General features: G+C 36.2%; 1 protein-coding gene across 1 annotated transcript in view; it reads right to left on the reverse strand.

Moving 5' to 3' along the window:
• The window catches only part of RP1 (RP1 axonemal microtubule associated), a 186,622-nt gene that overhangs the window by 20,421 nt on the left and 144,517 nt on the right, over positions 1-21,684 (reverse strand). The window contains 4 exon segments of the mRNA XM_071804102.1: positions 10,733-10,881; positions 12,545-12,671; positions 15,794-16,035; positions 21,376-21,628. Coding sequence (XP_071660203.1) covers positions 10,733-10,881; positions 12,545-12,671; positions 15,794-16,035; positions 21,376-21,628 — 771 coding nt within the window.

A 21,684-nucleotide genomic window follows, 5' to 3' on the forward strand; every position in this document is an offset into this window, starting at 1 on the left:
TCTGTTAGAGTTGATAACTGGTAAAATCTAATGTTATTCGTGACAGAAATTCCAGATGATTTACAGATGTAAAGTTGTTTTTGAAGAGACTGTATTGCAATAATGATCAAAACCACATGAGTCCTGAGAAGTCTTCTCAACCTACTTTGCTCTGAAGTTGCTCAGCCAGAGCAAGAGGGCAGCAATCCTTATTCAAAGGATTGCGCAGAGATGAAACAGAAGCAATTCTCTTGCCGCATCAGCCACAGGTCTATGTCTTCCCTGGAAAGGTTTTCCGGGTGAAAAACTGATGAAAGATTTGTGTCACCAATTTGACCAGCCTGACCAGGTTGCAACTTGCACCATGAGTTAAAACATTGAGCTTGAAATTGCGGATAATATATGACCACTTGTTTAAAAAAAAAAAAAAAAAAAAAAAAGAGAATACCCAGAAACAGAAACCTTTCAAAATTTTTCTTCAGCTCTGGACTTGATGGATTACCTTTAAGTTTTCCTTCTCATTTTTCATTAATATATGTACATGCAAATTTGTATATTTGTGAACTACACCTTTAGTTTCCTAAAAATAATCGCTAACCTGTGATTTAATTACTCTGTGGTTTCTTCTAGGCTGAAAGGTAATGTTGTTCAAAAATTGCTGTAGTGCATCACACCTGCATTGTCACCCATGGGTTATCATATGAAAGGGGAAAATGAGAACAGCAAGCTGGCAACGATTTTAACGAAAAAGTGTTCAAGAGGCACTTGAATAGCAATACTTCCTTATGATGAGTCAAAGTTATTAGCTGCTTAGTGGATTTAGACCAGCAAAAGCATGAGATGGAAATGAGAGTTCTCAGAATAATGATGTCCTTTGGCAGCAGAACAAATACATTGCAGGGGCTGAAAATCTAGATGGAGTGTAGGACTGCAGGGAAAAAGACTCCTCTTCACATTTATCATAGTTAAGTCAAAAAAGTAATGTTTAGTGTCAACACTACAGCTATATTTTATTACTTTTTGGGCCAATTTGATGATTGAATACTATTAGTCTGAACTCTTAATTTACCTTAATTGTGATATGATATTGATCACTGCTTTATTTTATCTTTAATTAGATTGGTAAAGTTACAACATCATGCTTGCATAAAATAGAACGTCTTGTTACACTAATCAAATAAAATGTATTAAAAATACACAGGGCTAGAAGATGGGTGAAAAACACCAACAAACTAAGAAACATACAGACCCCATCTCTGTTAGGGAATAAATATGGAAGGAAGGAAGGAAGGAAGGAAGGAAGGAAGGAAGGAAGGAAGGAAGGAAGGAAGGAAGGAAGGAAGGAAGGAAGGAAGGAAGGAAGGAAGGAAGGAAGGAAGGAAGGAAGGAAGGAAGGAAGGAAGGAAGGAATATTACTGCAAGACTTATTTTATTGGAAACATATGAGGAAGTTTTTGTCAGATTAGAATACTTGTTAGAACAGATTTCTTTCTAAGAGAAAAGAGTTTTCCAGAGGATGACTAATTTGATGACAGCATCTCCAAAAATCTGTTGTCAGTGATCTACTTTTGGAAAAGAGTTAAGAAAAAAGGAAAAATACAGATGATATTCTGCAGACTTATGCTGTCTCCAGAAGGACAGTGGGGTTAACTTGCACTAAGCTTGAAAGTAAACTCTATAGACCTAGAAAATCTTCACACAGTATCAGCGAAAGTATTTGTAAACAATTCTTCCTGGCTGTGGTGTTTCTGAAAGCACCTAATTTCTCAAGTGCAGCATGTACTGGGAGTTATTAATAACCTGGATAATCCAGCTACGGGTAACAGCAAGTTTTTATGTATAGGTAAAGCATGAAAAATCTTCCAAATTATTTTTTCTCTGAAAATAAGTATATTTTAGCTGAACAAACTTTTGTGAAAACTTTGATGTTTCATTTGCATTAGACAAACTACTTCATCATTTGCTAACATGCAATTTTAATTAGGCCATTTTAGAACATGTAAAATCTCTGAAGTCCATGGAGAAATTTGCAGATGATTCAGCCATCTAATAAACTGCAAGTTGAAAAAACACTAACTAGACTAGGAATTGTGACAATTGGGGTAAACTCACTTCACAGACAAGATCACATTTTCTCTTCATGTGTACATTTGAAAATCTGTGTGGTGTAATGAGCTTCATTGTAGCCAAGGGACCAAAAAAGAATAAAGAGCAGCAACTATAATTGTGAGAGCTAGACAAACAACTTGCTAGAGACAATTTGCCAAATTTAATCCACTTTTCTCCTTGCAAGCAGGTTATGAGAGATATTTCATTACAGTGTTAAGAAATTGAATCTGTATTAATAATTTAGCTAATATTTTTGTGGATTCATTTCAGACCACATAGGAAATACTGGAGTTGTTGACAGGTCCTGTATGTGAGACAATACTCTTATCTGATTTACAAACAGGTACCTTTTAAGTTACTGGAAGCTTAATTCTTTTGCAAAAAGAAAAAGAGGGAGAAAATACACAGAAGATAGGTAAACCTATGGAATATAATACTTCTTTTTCATTTTCCCTTAGGGAAAAAATGTTAATTGTTTTTTAGTTACTACTAGCAAATTAGTTTGAATGGAGAAAGTCATGCTAAATATTGTTAATAATACACATGGTTAAATTCAGCAGAACTTATATTGAACTTTCTCAGAATAGTCTTAAAACAACTTGTGCATGTGTACAGCCCACTAAATTTTCACAACTAACATTGTCTGGAGAAAGAAAGATTTTCTCCAAGGCTGTGCAGATGAGACTGACAATGTGAGAGCCATATGTACTCTGTGACCCAGAAGAGTTCCCCTAGCAAAACCAGAATTGACACTTTTAATGTTTCTTGGATAAGAAAAATAGACATTGAAAAATTCCTTAGAAACAATCATGCTGGTAACTCCCATCTTTTTTTTTTTTTTTTTCCTAAATCCTAGGACCCATGTTCTGAGGATTTCCTGTAAATCTATGATACAGTAGTTTGATTTCACTCTGTACTCTTCACTGTCAGTGCTGGCAACATATCACTGTGTGTAGCAGTTGCAATAGCTGTTGTAACAGAAGAAGCATTTGAACAGTCACTATGCAATATTTACCTTTCTAAATGCCAATCATTTTATAGGCTCAGTATTGAGACTTAATGGTTGGTTAATGACGATATTCCCAGCAGAACTGAAAATGGCAAGTCAAGACACACCATATGCTTAACTTCATCAACCTGTATGCATAAGTGATTTCCCATTCTGCTAATGTTGCTATCATTTTAATAGGCTTTTATTGGAAAAGGAGTTAGAGTGCCCAGATAAAGGACCTTTTCTATTAAGCTTAGCAAACATATTGATTTGCTGCCTGATTATTTTGATCTCACTCGTTAATCTGGAGAAACTCCACTGAAGAAAAAAAGAGTTTTATTTCCCACTAGGAGGCAAAATAAAGGCCCCTGTAACACTGAAAAATGAAACAGAAACAATGTCCGAATATTCCTGTAGCAGGAAACAAAGGAGAAAAACAACTTTTGCTGAGACATCACACTTCAGATTGTGGTCCAATGGGCTCTTCCAGTTGCTCTGACCTGAACACCTCCACCCTGTCCCAAATGCTTGTCATATCACAACCTTCCCTTAGATGGAGATTATCTCCTTTTCAGCTGTGCCAGCACAACTACACAATCATCTTCTCTCCAGCCAAATTTTGTAAAGATTAACCAAGTGGAAAAGACAAAATTATCAACAATATTAATTGCTTAAATTAAATAAACATTTGGACAGAATGGTTATATGTCACTGTGCCAACAGACTTAAGGAGTGGAAACGTTGGGTGGTAAGCAGCAGCAACAACAAGCAATGATAGTAGCACTGTCTTGGATCCACTCAGTGGAAGGATGAACAGTGCATCTGAATGTGACCTCAGCATCTTATAATCTGTGTTCTGTACAAACACTTCTTTAAAAACAGGTTTTTCCATGCATCTGAAAAAGCCAACCCCTAACTTCCTTCTAAATTCATGTATTTTTGCAAGCATGTTTTTGTTTTACGTTAAATTCTCATCCAGAAAATAATTTAAAAACTTTATCTTTACATGCAAAAAATAATTTAAATTATACTGAATGCATAATTAGAGGTTTCTTATAACCTGCAATTATCATGGTTCATCCATCTTCAAAAGATTCATGAAGAATAAATGAAAGAATAGAGAAAGTAAAAAAAAAAATATAAAAAAAAAAGTTTGCCCTGAACTGACCTTATGTTAATTTGCTTAGTATAACTGGAACTGAATCTTTTCGAAACAGGATTTGTATGCATAGAACAGCAATAGAAGAAAGAATGGTGGTACTTTATAATAAACAACAGCTATGACCACTCAACTAACTTGTGAAAGACAACCAGACTTCAAGTAAAACACATTTAATAAAATGCAAAAGGACTGCCACAGCAACCAAGATCATTAACCACATCCAAATCTGTAAACATGCATCATAGTACACAATACAAATATTGAGGAGAGGAGAGGAGAGGAGAGGAGAGGAGAGGAGAGGAGAGGAGAGGAGAGGAGAGGAGAGGAGAGGAGAGGAGAGGAGAGGAGAGGAGAGGAGAGGAGAGGAGAGGAGAGGAGAGGAGAGGAGAGGAGAGGAGAGGAGAGGGGAGGGGAGGGGAGGGGAGGGGAGGGGAGGGGAGGGGAGGAGAGGGGAGGGGAGGAGAGGGGAGGGGAGGAGGGAAGGGAAGGGAAGGGAAGGGAAGGGAAGGGAAGGGAAGGGAAGGGAAGGGAAGGGAAGGGAAGGGAAGGGAAGGGAAGGGAAGGGAAGGGAAGGGAAGGGAAGGGAAGGGAAGGGAAGGGAAGGGAAGGGAAGGGAAGGGAAGGGAAGGGAAGGGAAGGGAAGGGAAGGGGAGGGGAGGGGAGGGGAGGGGAGGGGAGGGGAGGGGAGGGGAGGGGAGGGGAGAGGAGAGGAGAGGAGAGGAGAGGAGAGGAGAGGAGAGGAGAGGAGAGGAGAGGAGAGGAGAGGAGAGGAGAGGAGAGGAGAGGAGAGGAGAGGAGAGGAGAGGAGAGGAGAGGAGAGGAGAGGAGAAGAGAAGAGAAGAGAAGAGAAGAGAAGAGAAGAGAAGAGAAGAGAAGAGAAGAGAAGAGAAGAGAAGAGAAGAGAAGAGAAGAGAAGAGAAGAGAAGAGAAGAGAAGAGAAGAGAAGAGAAGAGAAAGGCAAGGAGAAGGAAAGAAGAAGGAAAGGAGAAGGAAAAGAAAAAGAAGAAAAATAAGAAGAAAATAAGAAGAAAGGAAAGGAAAGGAAAGGAAAGGAAAGGAAAGGAAAGGAAAGGAAAGGAAAGGAAAGGAAAGGAAAGGAAAGGAAAGGAAAGGAAAGGAAAGGAAAGGAAAGGAAAGGAAAGGAAAGGAAAGGAAAGGAAAGGAAAGGAAAGGAAAGGAAAGGAAAGGAAAGGAAAGGAAAGGAAAGGAAAGGAAAGGAAAGGAAAGGAAAAGGGAAAAGGACAGACATCACTTTGGACAAATTCAAATCAATCTGATGCAACCTGTTTGTTGGACCGATTTAATAATACACCAAGTTTGAGATCTGGTTTGACAGGCAAAGAAAATAGGGTGGATGTAATTTTTTTCAACTTTAGTAATGCATATGATTGTATAATATTTTGATTAAGACACTATAACGCAGTATTCAGATGATTCTAACATGGGCTCAACCTGGGTGTGTCTAACTGGTGAGTTTCCAAATGCAGCTGTAAAAGGGAGAATATTTTCAAACACATTTCATTGTAGTGAGGCCAGTTGATAAGCTTACGCTTTTTAATGTTTGACTGGAAGAAAAAAAGATTTTAGAGATGATGTAAAATAATTGTTAGTTATGACACTTGAAGATATAGTGTGCTAAATTGAAGAGTTCTCTGAAAAGATTTGTGAGAGTTAAATCACTGGAAAGCCTGCCTGCCAGTGATTCAAGCAGCTTAATCTATTTAACTTGTCAAAGGCATACTTATTGCTTAGTGTCATAAATACAGTGAAAGGCATAAGAAATTTGGTATGAGAGAGCTATCCAGACTAACAGTCAAAAGTGTGACAAAATCTAGTTCCTAGAAGTTAAAACTTGACAAATTTTGACAGAAAAAAGTGTGATTTTTTTTTTTTTTTTTTTTAAGAGAAGAATATGTAAACTTTGAAACAATTTTCCAACTAGATGAGCACTTCATCACTGGAAGGCATTCATTCTGAGTTAGATATATTTTCTAAACTGTGTAACTTGATGGTAATTCAGCTCTTATTACATTGAGGAAAATGGCTGAATATTTCATTTGCTGAAAAATGCAGACTTGGATTGACCATAACTTCTTTTTTTTTTTTTTTGATAAATCAAGCTGATAAAATCAGATGTGTATTGTTTTAAAATTACCTTGTTTATTAAAAAAATTAAACACATGTGGCATAGAATTCACTCACGCAACTTTTCCTATCTAACATAAGTCTATAGTCAGACAATTGGTTAATTAATATAAGGTAGCCACCTCCTGGGAGCTTCTGCTTCACTCCCTTTCTGCAGAAGAAGCTCAAACTATCACATTAGAACTAATGTGTACAGTACAGGCAACTAAAGTTAGGTGAGATGCATTTCATCTTTAGAAATGTAATTGATGTAATTTATGTTTGAGTTCTATATAAACAGAAAGCTGCCCCTCCTAGAAATTTTTTTTAGTGTTAATTAATTTTATCCAATTCTTATTATTTGGCAACTAAGTTCTATGTTTTTTCTTGACCTGCAAGAGTATGTCTGGAAATCAAAATGAATTATTCACACAGCTCTAATCCATTGGCCGGTGTCATAGAGGCAAACTGAGTGATTGCAATGGCATGTTCTAGCTCTGCCTTCTATAAATCTGTTGCTGACTGAAACTATCGACCAAGGAATACCATCCTGGAGGTATCACTGATAACTGCATATAGTTCAGAAATTTGCCACTGTCTCCTAGGTTTATCTAAAGCTTTAGTTATGTTCTTTCTTTCTGCTTTTCTCCTCGCAGTTTCTGACAACATCCACCATTCTTTCCTTCACTGGGATGGAATTCCACGTTTTCCTAGTTTCCATATGAATAATCTGGATGACCAGATTCACTTCTGTACTACAATATCCTGGCCAGAGGTCTACCACCATGATTAATACATTTGGGTCAACGGCATTTTGTCATTAGTTAATCATTATGTCAGGTATCCTTTCCATAAGAGATGGTTTATCTGCAGTTACAAAATAGTAGCATTCTAGATGTGATGGGATGTGGATGCTACAGACAAGTATTGACTTCCCACTAGCTGCCACAGTGCACTCTCCCACATTCTGGTCCTTCTTACTGTATTCTGGCACATATGGATTTTTTCCTGAAGTTTTTTTTTTTGTTTGTTTGTTTAATTGTCAATGCTTAATCTGTGAGTACTGATACCGAACACCAACAGTCACCTCTCGCTGAGAATTTTTGTATGTGCTGCAGTTACCATGGTACCAACCTGAGCAGTTGGTCTAAATATAGGGCGGGATAAAGGATATATCTTTTCAACAACTAATAGGATGAAGTAAAAATTCACAGAGATTTTAATGCTCCAGTACCTTAGACTACTTAAAATACTGGGCACTTTCAACATACTGAGATTAAAATACTTAAATATCAGTCATAACATACTCAGTGTAGTTTACTGACTTTGGTGGAACTGATCTGAAAAAAGCCACATTCTCAAAGAGGAAGTTTGTGGATAACTCACAGCCATATGACAGAGCACACAGCAACTCTATCAAAGACCATCTAAAGAAGCACAAAGAATTTCATTTGCTGAAAAATGTTAGGTACCAGAAGCAATATTGAGATACCATAAGGATTTCACAAAACTGAGCCCTGTTTTTTACAGAATGTCTGTGCTGAGTATACTTCGTTCAAGATAGTGTTTGTAGCGGGTATCATTTATCAGACTTAAACTGACTCATGAAGTATGAATAAATACTATAAGGATTTCATGAAAGCTGAACTGCATGAAGTGTGCTGAAATTGCTTTGTCTATCCTTGCAGTTTTTAGAAGAACATTAAACAAGGCATCAGTGTCATAGCAATGGGAAAGAATACAATTCTTGCAGCACCACTCTTCACATTCGTTTGTCTGAGTAGATCATCAGAAGCTCAGCTTTCTCAATGATGGTGCTACTCTCTTAGACATGAAGTGAGGTACAGGGAGCTTACTGGTGAATTAATAATACCATGGACATTACTTTATCTACCAGTTCTCTGATGGTTTCGCAGGTGTAAGGACTTTGGATAGATATAAAGCAACCTTTCAGATATAAGAAGCTAATTCAGTCTTTTACTATCATGTAACTCAGCTCATGTAAATAACAGACCTGTTAAATGAGAGAAGAATATCTCCAATCCACTGCAAAGTCCCCTGCATATTTCAACAATTCTATGTATTTCTGCATTGCTAAACCATGCTTTGTAACAGTCCTGACATTCTGTGAGATTAACACCGTATTTTGATGTGATTTCTAACAGAAACACTGTTCCAGTTCACTGGCTGTTACTATATAGTCAGGGGGAAAATTATCGCACGGAAAAGCACGTTTTAAAATGTCAGAACAACTGTTAAGATTCTGAATGCAAATTCTGTGTCTGTTACACTACAAAATCCCCCAAACCACCAAGTCCAGATTCTCTGACTGCAGGGGTACTCGACACAATATGTGATTGGGTTGGTATGAAAAGAGACATTCTACACTTGAGAGTCTTTTTGGAGTTACTTATAAAGGGAAGAAAACATTGGGTAATTTCCAAAACATGTCACGAACAAAATGTTGCTGCAAAGGCAGGAGTCTTGCTTGCAGAATCAATTTACACTTTGTCAATTAACCAAATACCTTTATTTTCACTGAACAACGAGTGAACCAAGACTTTTCTGTGTTTCTTCATTACTCATCTACAAGCACTTTCTTCTTAGAGCCCTAAAATATTTTTATGCTGATATCTCCTTTTAGAAATATAAGGATGTAAATGTAGAATGTCAAATAAGTAATGAAGAGATGGGTACATGCCACGTCTGCCTCTTACTCTGTAAAACAGAAAAATTCTGTGCCTTGCCAAAGTAGACACAAATATTATAAAAACACCCCTCAGGTTATGAATCTTTGTAGTTCATTTCTGTTCTGTTAGGCAACATATCTGGATGTGCATCCCTGGTCTCTCTTCTTTAAAAACTACCAGTCTAGAAATCAGATTGCTCACTTGTGGAATTATGATTTAAGAAGAAATGGAGTAAAACTTACCTTTAACTTTACTCCATGAGGACAAAAAGACTGCAGATCTAAAACCCGGTGACACAGTTTATCAATAAATAATTTGATTTCAACATTAGGGAAGACAGATATGCCCTTATCAAAACTTAATATCCTAATCTACAAGTGCTTTGCCCCTTAAAAATAAAGATTTAAACTCTCTCACTTTTCTTATGAATAAGCATTTCAAGTATACAAAATCCAGTAAGACAATCACCCCCTTCCACTACCACTCAATTGATGAGGCTGGGGTTAGTTAGAGGCCGAGCTCCTCCTAATCCCATATATCGTGCCTCTGTTTTGGCCACCCATCGAAACTGATTTGCAAGCTCGTTTGCTTAGAGAAACTCTTATATGTTTGGCAGCCAACACCATCAGAAGGAAACAGTTTACTGCATGGTATTTCTAATCCAAAAGGGAGACAGAAGGTTAGAATATCATAGTCACAATATTCAATGAGATTTCAGAGAGGTAGAAGAATGCACACACTATAAGAAAGGCAGGTAGCACTGTCTATTGTAAAATACACTCAGCATTTCTGGTTGTGAGAAACTGGTGGTTTGGTGTTTCTTTTTCTAAACTTGAACTATTCCAACACAAATTTTTTGTAATAGATGTTTATTTCAGAATCTTTGTTCAATTGTTTTAATCTTCAAATTTGTTTTCAAATTAAGATCTGCAGAAAACATGAACATTTTGTTTATTCCATGTTTAAAAAATTTAGTGACCTTTTTAGCTGAAAATTTCACACCCTCTATCCCAAACCTCCAACAGGGACCAGGTTTTATGTCGAAGACATGCATTTTGTTGTAATCTTCCCGCATTTCTGCAGCATGTTCAGCAACCAAATTCGCTCTAACTTCTGTTTATACTGAAAAGGCTACAAGCAAATGCATCTCCATCAACTGTGCTGGTCTTCGACCACTCTACATCTATGAGCTTCAAGACACTTCTGCACAATGAGTGAATGGTAGACCTAAGAAAACTAGAGGATAGCTGTTGACTGTCTGGAGAGACATCAAGAGCCAGACTGAGGAGTAGACTGGCAAAAGCCAGAGAAATGAGCTTTTAGCCTGAAGAATGGCATGCGAAGAAAAGAAGTATTAAAGGAAACTGAGTACCTTTATAGCTCTATTGTCCAGCAAGTACACAGGAAAACCACTGGCCTGTCACTGAAGACCTTCAATATTTGTAAAATTGAACCTAAAAGCACTTGATATAGTCACTTTGTTACTTGTCAGTATTGTTAGCATCAGCTATAAAAGCATCAGTATTTTCCACATAGACAGAGATTTCGATATATGCGTACTTACAATCAGAATATTGCAAGCTGAACTTCATAGACTCTATTCTATTCCCAGTAAGTCCACGTGAATTGGATTGAGTTCTAAATGTGAAAAGTATCATGCAGAAATTATAAGTATACCTTTCCTTTAGTGAAATTATCATCTCCTTTTCTGATTAATTTTCTTCTGCCAGTATCTCCTAACAGGCCTTGAAGCATGACATACACGTCTGCATCTGTTCCTGACCCAGAGGATGCTCCCGTAGTGATATAGAGAACATAGCTTTTCACTGTTGGGAAAAAGAGATCAAAGGTTTATCAAAGCTCAATCAGTTAAACAATTATTAAGTTATTGAAGAGATTACTACTGTTATATTTTCGTTTTTTGTCCTGCCCAGAGTGATCAAAAGGCCAAACTATACTATATAACTAAGAAAAGCACACAGAAGCATTTTAATTATAATTTAAGAACCCCTGTTGTAAGAAATAAGCTAAATTGTTTGTGAGTGAGCCTGAAACACAGGCAGAAGAGAAAATGAAAGAAAAATAAACACATCACAAATCATTATAAAAACATGTAAATAACTACCACACACTTGCATGCATTCAAATATATAACAGTCTTATGAAACAGTTCACAGTCTATGGATGATACTAAATTACTCAGAAAACACCTCTCTGCTCTGATCTTCACAGAGTTCAAACAAAGCTGAACTTGGTCAGAAAGATGGCAACTTCTGTATTTCCTCTGCATGGTCATTCAGTCAGTGGCTGCAGTTATTGGCCTCAGCAGCAATTTTCCAGAAATGTGTGTCCTCCAACACATCATCTTACTTAAACTCTTCAGCTGAACATTTCTTGGGTGACAGTTTATGTTAAGTATCTGTTTGTATGCCCAGAGAAATGCGTAACACACTGGCCCCCAAAATAAGAAAGAAGCTGCATCCCCAAAACATTCAGTTGAAAAAGAGAAAAAAATATGGGGAGAAGGAAAAGAAAACAGTATCTGTCCTCATGTTGAATGCTCCTTGGAAAGAGGAACGGCATTTGTAAAGATTTAAATATCTGTGCTCTTCCAGAAAACAAATAAAAACCAAAATAACAACAACAACAGCAAATAAAACAAACAAAAAAAACCCACAACACAACAACAGCAGAAAAAAATAAATGAACACATTTATTTAAAAGACAATGATCCTTCCCAGGGAATACCCCAGGAGTACACTTCTCAGTTCAAGGAGGTTCTGCCTAAGTGTTTTATTCGAGACAAGCTTTGAAAGCACAGCAGATGAGGCAAGAAATGCACAGATTATTTGGACTATTGATCTGAACTCTTAAATCCTGGGAAACAGTTGGAGGACATTGGGATATTCTCATGGTAGAATATCCATTTAGGATAAGAGCTCTTCCATTCTTCATTTACTTTGGTTATAAAACCTCTTAAGAAACACAGAACAAACTAAAATAATCCAGTCTTGAGGTTATTAAAGTACAACTTGCATGAAGGAGTTTCATGACATATATTTGCTAGGTCACAAAAAAAGAATGCCTGAAATTCTAGGAACAAAAACATATGAGCCATGGATCTCCTTCTTATACAGTATGAGAGTTATTTCTTCTGGATTTCCTCTGTTTCCTCTGGGAGAGAACCAAATCCTATTATTAAGAAAAAAACTGAACTTGGAGCACTGTTTAAAACTTTTTAAATATTTTCAGTGCAATATGCTTTCTCTTCTGTGTGTCACAAACTGATATCAATCAGACTTGAATGCACAATGCTCTTTTACAGGGACTGAGATTTTTTTTTTTTGATCACTGGAGTGGATTGGGCCCAGCCATACATCACTGCCTAAAATGAGTACAAAGAATCTGCTAAATCCCTTGGACTACTCTGAAAATTTTAGGTATTATCATTGACCAAACCTTTTCCAGTGTTTCTGATTTGGGACAAACCTGTTGGAAAAGGAGAGCCAGCTGTGAGAACTGGAAGCTCAACCACTCTTCCTCCTTCTTCATCTGAAAAGTTGTGACAAAATGGAAATTCTAGAACATTTTCGCTTTCTCTGTGTTGAAGCTTTACCTTAGGAAAGAGCAAAAAGAAATACCTTCAGCATCTGTTGTGCTCTAATGAAAGCTAAAGCAAAAGACATACTATTAAACAGCTATGACACATGATTTCAATATTAAAAAGGAAAAATAAATACATTTTTTAAATGCTTTTGCAAGTGGCCTCTTAAAAGAGAGGGAATAGATATTTTTCCCAATTAAAAATAATTGAAGTGTTGTTAATATTACTGCTGTAGAAACTATAGTAAGGGTAAAAAATAATAGGGATGGTTCAAAAAGTCCCTTTACATAGTCTAGTCATCCAGCATATGGAAGAAAAAGCAGCGTTGAAATGCCTATTTCAGCTTGTGAGAAATGTCAATATGCCACAACATTTTTCATTGCAGAATATTTTCTCATTCTAAGTAACAGAGAAAGAAAATGAACTGCTTCTGGGAAAACTGAAAAACAGAAGTTAAGAAAATTTTATGGTGTGTATATATGCCTGTACATGTGTATCATTAGAATATATGGAGTGTGTTGTTAAATATTTTTAATCTCTATGAAATTCTGTTTAGAAACTAATAAAAGTGTGATCCTGAGCTAAGGATTCTAATCTTCGTATAAGGAAACATATTATTATAATGAGTTGTCTTACACTGTGATACTACCTGCTACACTAAAGAGATAAAGTCCCATTTTTGAAACAACTTAAAGCTGGACCAGACAACACATTTGAAAATATCTTGCAGGAAATAATCCTGCTTTGAAAAGGGCACAGAAAATTCACTCATTTATTTCTTCATGACCAATCTCACTAAAATGACCAAACGCTTAACCCAGCTCAACCATCTTTGGTAAGCAATTGTCATTGGGAGATGGCAGCTTTATTTGTGTCTTCAAAAGACTCTTATTATTTTTCATTATGACAGAGATATCAAAAATATTTTTAAATGAAGTATAAAGTGTGTTAATATGATTTCCTTTTCATAATAACATCTGCATTCCTGGAGAGTTTCTTGAAAATCAGATTTCATTTACTATGCTTTGTTTCTTCAAAAAGTGAAAAAAGCAAAAATAAAGGTGTTAACTATTATATGCTTCAGAAATCAAGCATATCTTAATTTTGTTCTGGACATTATTGTATAATTATTTCAGTTACCTTAAAAACATCAAGAGAATTATTTTGCAGTTATGATTTTAAAAGTGAATTCTGAATCTAAATATGGAATTCAACCAATTGCACCTGCATTTACTTGTGACAGAAGAGAGAAATCTCAGACTCTCTGTGAAGTCCAATCTTTTAAAATCAAAATAAAATAGCATAAAAATTACCATTCTGATTCTAACCAGCAGTGTAAATAGACTGCTAACCTGTCTTTAATAACAGATATTATCCACAACGTCTTACGTCAACCTAGTTATTTCAAACAAGGTGTCCTTCTTTAGGCTGGGATAGAGTTAATTTTCTTCCTAGTAGCTGGTGTAGTGCTGTGTTTTGAATTCAGTATGAGAATAATGTTGATGACACACTGACGTGTTGATTGCTGTTAGGTAGTGCTTGCACTAAGTCAAAGACTTTTCAGCTTCCTGTGCTTTGCCAACTGGGGGTGCACAAGGAGCTGGAAGGAGACACAGCCAGGACAACTGGCCCAAACTGGCCAAAGGGATATTCCATACTATCATGTTCAATATATAAACTGGGGATAGTTGGCTGGGAGGAGGCAACTGCTGCTCATGGATGGCATGGGTATCAGTTAGTGAGTGGTGAGCAATTGCATTGCGTATCACTTGTTTTGTGTATTCTACTATTATTGTTGTTGTCATTATTATTGTTGTTGTTATTGTTGTCAATTATTGTTATTTCCCCTTTCTGTCCAATTAAACTGTTTTTATCTTAACCAAGGACTTTCTCTCCTTTTTTTTTTTTTTTTAAATTCTCTCCCCCATCCCACTGGGGTGGGGTGAGTGAGCAGCTGTGTGGTGTTTGACTGTCTGCCAGGTTCAACCACAATATGAGGATTCAATCACTCCTGCTACAATATCCATAGAATAAAAAAGGAAATGTTTTCCTAAATCCCCATAATTTGCAGGTACCCCAAAGCAGGGAAAATTATATTTTTTTTCTTTTTCTAATCCTACCTAGCATAAATGTGCATCCTTTCTTTACCTATATAAATGATAATGAGGTTTTTTTATAAGTCAGCTTTGAGTCATTGTTCTGAGCTAATGAAGTAAAGCAGGCTAACAGATATCCCTGTTTTCAGCTGTCGAGTTTCCGTTCTGAAATTTTTACTGTGATCCACTGTCTCCTACAATACCCAAGAAACAGTCTAAATTTTATCAATAGATTTGTTAGATGACTGCTTCATCTGGCTACCAAGATGAAATTAACAGCCTGCCTAACAGTTAAATGTCAGGGGGCTCATGTCACTAATAGCACGTATTGGATAGGAATTTTTTTTTTTCATCAGCTTTTAATGAGAACAAAATACAAATATTAATGGGCAAAAGTGTGTCTGCAATTTGAAAGATGATTCTTTCCCTTAGACTTCTTTTTATTTTGGCAACATAAGAAGATAAAGACATTTTTTGTATAGTGAAGTGTCGCAGCAATTTCAGTGTGATGTCAGATTTTAGCTTCAACATCTTGGACATCAGGAGAAAGATTGTCACTTTTACTATTCACTTCTTTTTTTCATATGCCAACTTAAAAGGCAGATATTTTCATCAAAGGGCATTCCTAGTGTCTGGCTTAATTATTTCCCTTGGATCACTGGATCTATAACATGTAACAGCCAATTTGGAGTTATGTAAATACTGCGATGTGTGCCAGTGGCTACAGTTCTGAAAAGAGATATAGATGATGGCACATCTGTATAAATTCCCTCCAGATATCCATGTAAGTTTACAAGATATTTGTTGTCCATAGCTATCATAATAAACATTTTGAGCAGTCTCTGATGTCATCACTCTGCAAGTGCTGTTACCAGACGAGCTTGCTTTTGTAAATTAAAAATTACATAATTTCAGACGGAACTGGAAACTGCAAGCAATAGCCATAGATTATGGGGGGAGGACGGAGGGGGGTAGGTGCAGGAAGGAGAATTTTACAATAAATACTTAATCTATAATTGCCTTAGTTATATTTTTTACCTCACAGCAATGCCAAGTCTCTCCTTCTCCAGTTTCTTCAATTTCTAGGCGAACTTTGAATATAGTGTTGAATTTCTTATTTAGTTCAACTGAAGTCTCATAAATCTCCTTTTTCTTAAGAGATCCTTTGGGGAATATGACTGAGGTACTGATACCTTTTTCACCACATACAGTTAGAGACATTTTAGGATTCACAGAACTAGAAGAAACATCACTAATTGTGACAAAGACATTCCAGGTCCCTGTTGAAACAAAGCAGTAGAAGAAACATAATAGGTTTGCTGAATATCCAAAATAAGACAGCAATTTGTAACAGGCTGAGTTAGCGAGTAACTAGCAACCCCTTCCCACCTTTGGACTGAGCTAAAATATTGGCACTTAATAGGTTCATTCAATGTCATTGATTTAGTGACTAAGCGGATTTGGACACCAGCCCTTTCACAGTGACAGCTGACCCTTTAGGGATGGGCCAGCCCAGTAGCACTGTACAGATAAGACTGCCAGTTCTATATTACACACTTATGATGAGCCATGCCAATCTGTTGATTATTTCCCCTCATAGATGTTTCCTCTGATGATTTTATTTTTTTTCTCACTAATGACCATCCAAAAGCAGTATTTTCTACTAGATAGTACTAGTTATCAGATTTGTCTGTGGTCTAGAGAGGGTATTTTTTTTCATTTTAACTTTTTGAGAAGCTACTTAAACTAGAATGTTAGAATTTGCTGCATATATTCTATAACAAGATGCTGATGGGATAAACTGGTTCAGAGCTTGATATGTGATGTTTTTATCAGAATTCACCAAAAATATCATGCCAGCAAAGTACAAAACTTTGTCAATTTCATCTGTAAGGAAGTGATGTTTGGTAAGAGATTTAAAATAGTCCTATACAACAGCACATAGATTTGCTTATTTTATGGACACAGAAAATACTCTAACCCAGAAGTTCTACTTTTCAAAAAATAAAACATATAAAAAAGGAGATATACATTGAAAAGGAATAGTAGCTCATGTTCAAAGTAAAGATCTGGTTTGAGCACATAGTATTTTCTGGATGAATTGACAGTCATAAGCTCATAAGGACTGTAGACTGATATCAGGTGGGGTCTTAAGTAATTTCTGTAATGCTACACCGAACAGATATCTAGTAAAAATCCCAATCAACAAGACAATTTTCAGGATGAGAAACTTGTGCCCATAAAAAAAATTCCACTGATTTAGCTAGCCTTAACACATTCATTCATGTTAAAAAAATATGTGGAAAATTCAGGGTGATCAAACCCATATTTTGAATTTTTAAAAAGTCGTTAGTCCTACAGAGAGTCTTTGGTCATATGGGTTGGTGCAAAAGTTTTCTCCATCCCCTCTACTCTTCCCTGGTGAGACCACATCTGGAATATTGTGTCCAGTTCTGGGCCCCTCAGTTCAAGGACAGGGAACTGCTGGAGAGAGTCCAGCACAGGGCAATGAAGATGAATAAGGGAGTGGAGCATATCCCTTATGAGGAAAGATTGAGGGAGCTGGGTCTCTTCATCTTGGAGAAGAGGAGACTGAGGGGTGACCTCATTAATGTTTACAGATATATAAAGGGTGAGTGTCACGAGGATGGATCCAGGCTCTTCTCGGTGACAACGAATGATAGGACAAGGGGCAATGGGTATAAACTGGAACACAAAAGGTTCCACTTAAATTTGACAAGAAACTTCTTCTCAGTGAAGGTGAAAGAACACTGGAACAGGTTGCCCAGGGAGATTGTGGAGTCTCCTACTCTGGAGGCATTCAAGACCTGCCTGGACGCCTTCCTGTGTAACTTTGTCTAGATGTTCCTGCTCCGGCAGGGCGTTTGGACTAGATGATCTTTCGAGGTCCCCTCCAATCCCTAACATTCTGTGATTCTGTGAAAATTGAGCATGACCATTTTTTAATTAAGATAATTTAGATCCGTTTATGCAAAGTGAGGCAGAGTATGGATTTAATAATTTCGAATAGCTATTTTGTAAAACAAGGTATTTTACTTGGAGTAACAGAAACTGTGATTTTCTGAGTTTATATCCCTAGTCTTGTAAAGTCTGTCTTTCTAATCACAACAGGAAAATCTTTATCTCCTACTATAAACTAATGCAAATACAGCTTTATTACTTTAGAACAAGTGAAACTCTGTGCTATAAATTCAGGACTTGGTGAAGGTAAAAAGTTAGCACTCACTATCTTTAAAATAATATAAAATAACTTCAGATATTATGGCTTTATGGATGATCTTAAACAGCTACTATTTTCACATCTATGAATATTTAGTATAAATGAAACCAATGATATCCATGAAAAAAATTGAAATAAAATGAAAATTCATCGCTTTCCATGTGACATAATCCAAGATTTTTTAAACCTTTAAGTACTGAAACATTATACTAACCCTTTAAACTATCAATGTATAGCTGCCTAGGAACATTGAATGGAAGAACTATCTCTGTTAGATCATACAGCACAATAAGCTGCTGTTACATGTTAAGTATATTTTATAATCTCTGATAAATTTGTCGAGATCCAGTTTAAAAGAAGCTACATTAAGCTTCTTTACTTCTCTTTAGCTTAGTCTAGAAGAGAACTATGCTAAAAATTCTTTCTTGCTTAGAAATCTTCTAATTTCACAGAGTGGCATTAATGGGCTGCTGAAACCCATTTTTTTTTTACAACTTTACCTGTTACCTTAAATAACTCTTTTGATCCTTGATGTGTAAGCTACTTTTAATTCGATAGATCACAACTGTCTATTTTGAGGGTTTAATTTGTTAGTCTGAATATGTCAACTTTTTTATTCCATATCTTTTCACAACAAAGACTTGCCATATTCCCAGTCATCATCTTTTTTTCTACTATTCCAGCTTGAACCTGTCCTTCTGGACAGAGGTGACCACAATTTCATACAGCATTCTCAGTGAAATATCGCTGTTTCTCTTTAGTGGTATTAATTCCTTTCTGTCTTCACTGATAATGCCTACATACACTGTGAAGTCACAGTTACTTTACCCATGGCTACGTCACATTACTGTCTCAGAAATTACCCTGTGATCATCAAAACCCAGGTATCTCTCCTAGTCATATCCTGCTGATGAAATCTTGTAGCAGAAATCATGATAAAACATGGGAACACAGACCTAGTAACAGTTTTAGACTCTTACTTAGTAATTTCCTAATAAAATAAATGGAAATTAGGAACCTGTAGCAGAATTAAGAGTTCAAATATTTAGTTTGGTTTACACCTAATTGTATTCAAGCTTTGAGCCACAGAACTCAGTTCAATTGTTTCGCTCCAGCACCCAAAGTTTATTGGACAACCTCTTCATCCTCCTGACAGTATCCCAGCTTTGTAGCACCAACAGATTTCATCAGCATGTTCATTGTCCAATCTCCAGCTGTTTAGAAGTCTTCATTTTATGCTATTTTCCACTTTCTTATTATTACCCAATACTTTTCCTATAAAGCAAATAAAATCAGCACTGAAATTTAGACAAATTAGACATCATTATGTTTTTCTTACTGGAAAATATTTCTAAAGACTATCAACTTTCTTTTAGAGTCTATCTTTAACGAAGTCATAACGTATTCTATCTCATTTCCTATTTGCCTCTATTATCTTAAGTAATCTTCAAAGCATGATATAAGGGGTTGCTTGTGATTCGTCATTAGGTCTATATTCACCTAAATTATGCTTTCTGGGTTTTAGATGGAGTTATTACCTTTGCTGTTTTCAAGTTGTACCTATTTTCATTATAAAATTATTTGAAATCCTTGCTACAAGATCTGACACTTCATTTCCTAATTCCTTCAATATTCTAAGCTAATGACTCCTTTGGTTGGCACTGTTTGACTAGATTAAACTCCAAGTTCCATTTGCATTCCAGATTTGATGATTTCCAATAATTTTGTTCCTGTTAGTGATTTTGGTTTTGCTCCTCTTGCCAACATTAAGGATCCTTAATGAAAACAGAGATAAAGTATTCAATTTGTTTAGGGATATTGCTTACATCACCTTCAGTCTGAACTCTACTGTTCCTGCATAGTCACATATCTTTCTAGATTCTTTTTTATAAGTAAATGGTTGAAGAACCTTTACTATTTTTTTAAATTCTTTATGAAGTTTGGCTCAGATTGACATTTAGTGAGGCCCATTGTATCTATATACTTTCTGACCTGATTCCTTCTGAAGTGATTAAACACCCAGACCATAATTGATTTTCAATAGATTCAGAGTTAAGTATTAATAACTATAGACTGGAAAATATTAGTGAGTCTGCACTGATTTTTGAGGATTATCTGTGTGTGGAAACAGAGGAAAGAAAATGTTTTTACATAGCTATGTTCCAACTTGAATTAAGGTGAATAAATAAGGACACAAGATTTCTCTCACTTTTCATATTATCAGTGAAGAAAGATGTGACAGACTCTGACCAGCCTTGGGCTTCTGCTCTGGATTACCCTCAAGAGAAGCCTGCTTCTCTCTGTGAATTATGTAGGACACCTATGTAATCTACTTTTTCAGAGACCTGGAATACTTGAAGTGGTGCAATACAGCTAATTCTTATTCTGAAGTTGTCAGTAGTCTAGCTGATTATCCTATGCTTAGATAATATTTCCATGGTATTCTGTTCTGTTATCTAAGCAACACTATTTTTCTCTTTCCTTAGGTGATATATTTGTTAGTGGACCAAGTATGGGCAGCTAAATGCAAGGATATACACTACTAAATGTATGTGCAACTATGTCTAATATAAAACTCTCTGAGTATAAAATGAAATATCCATAGAAATTAATACAGATCAGTTTACAAATTGCTGATTTAGAATGTAAATTCACACCTTCAGATTAGTTAAAATTTACATAGTTTGGTCTACCAGTTCTGACTCAGATTTCATAAATGGACCTAAACCAACATTTTACACCTCTTCAAGATGATATGAGAGAGCTAAGAAATCCAGTACCCTGGCAACGCATAAAAGACTTATCACGTTTTCAGTGTCTAAGTTGTTTCTGAATGTTGGTATTTTTTTCATTAAACAATTTTAATAAGATATTGAATTCAGGTCAACCAACTGCAAGGACTTGTGCCACTGATGTAAGTAAAAAAGAAAACTCAAATAAAAGCAAATGTTGTTTGTTTTTTTTTTTTTTGCAAATATATGAACATACGGGAAAATCTCATTCTGCTAGAAGAGTTTTTGTAGCTCTTGTGATTTCATCACTGTTGCAGGAGCCTTCTGCTCTGCATTGACTGCCATATGGAACAACCTACCTCTTTCTGCTTCATTTTTTTTCTAGCCTCAACTGAAAACACAGTTCCTTCATTGCCTCCGTCACTTGATATCTCCCTTCTGCTCTAGTCTTTCTTCCCTGAACATTATAACTGTATTTACCAGTTCTGGAAAGTGTTTGGAGAGACAATTTGTGTGAGAGGTCCAACTTACGTTTAAGTTATATTATTTCTGTAGTTTGATTTTTGCTTTAAAAATAGATAGAAAAATAATAATAAGAGTTATAATTAAGAAAAGCTGGAAGGAGCTTTGAGGATTTTGGACCTTACCGTAAATCTTTCCTGTCAACATTCCGTTCCTGATTTTTCCAAGAAGTTTCAACATTCGTTCCGTCTGTGCATCACCAACTCCACTGTCTAACCATTGCTGGCAAGAAAATGCGTGTTGGTCATCAGTCTTGCCTGATTCATGGATGATAATTTGCTCCAGGTACCATCCAGCTCCATAACCCACATTATGGTGCTCAACAAGCACTTTTCTTAACTGTCCAAGGTCTACTGCTCTCATTTCAGAGACACAAACCTGAGAAGGTAAAGGCAAAATGAATAGCAAACTAATTAAACCATGTTTTTTGTTGC

This window comes from Patagioenas fasciata, chromosome 2, assembly GCF_037038585.1.
Source record: "Patagioenas fasciata isolate bPatFas1 chromosome 2, bPatFas1.hap1, whole genome shotgun sequence".
NCBI classification, from domain to species: Eukaryota; Metazoa; Chordata; class Aves; order Columbiformes; family Columbidae; genus Patagioenas; species Patagioenas fasciata.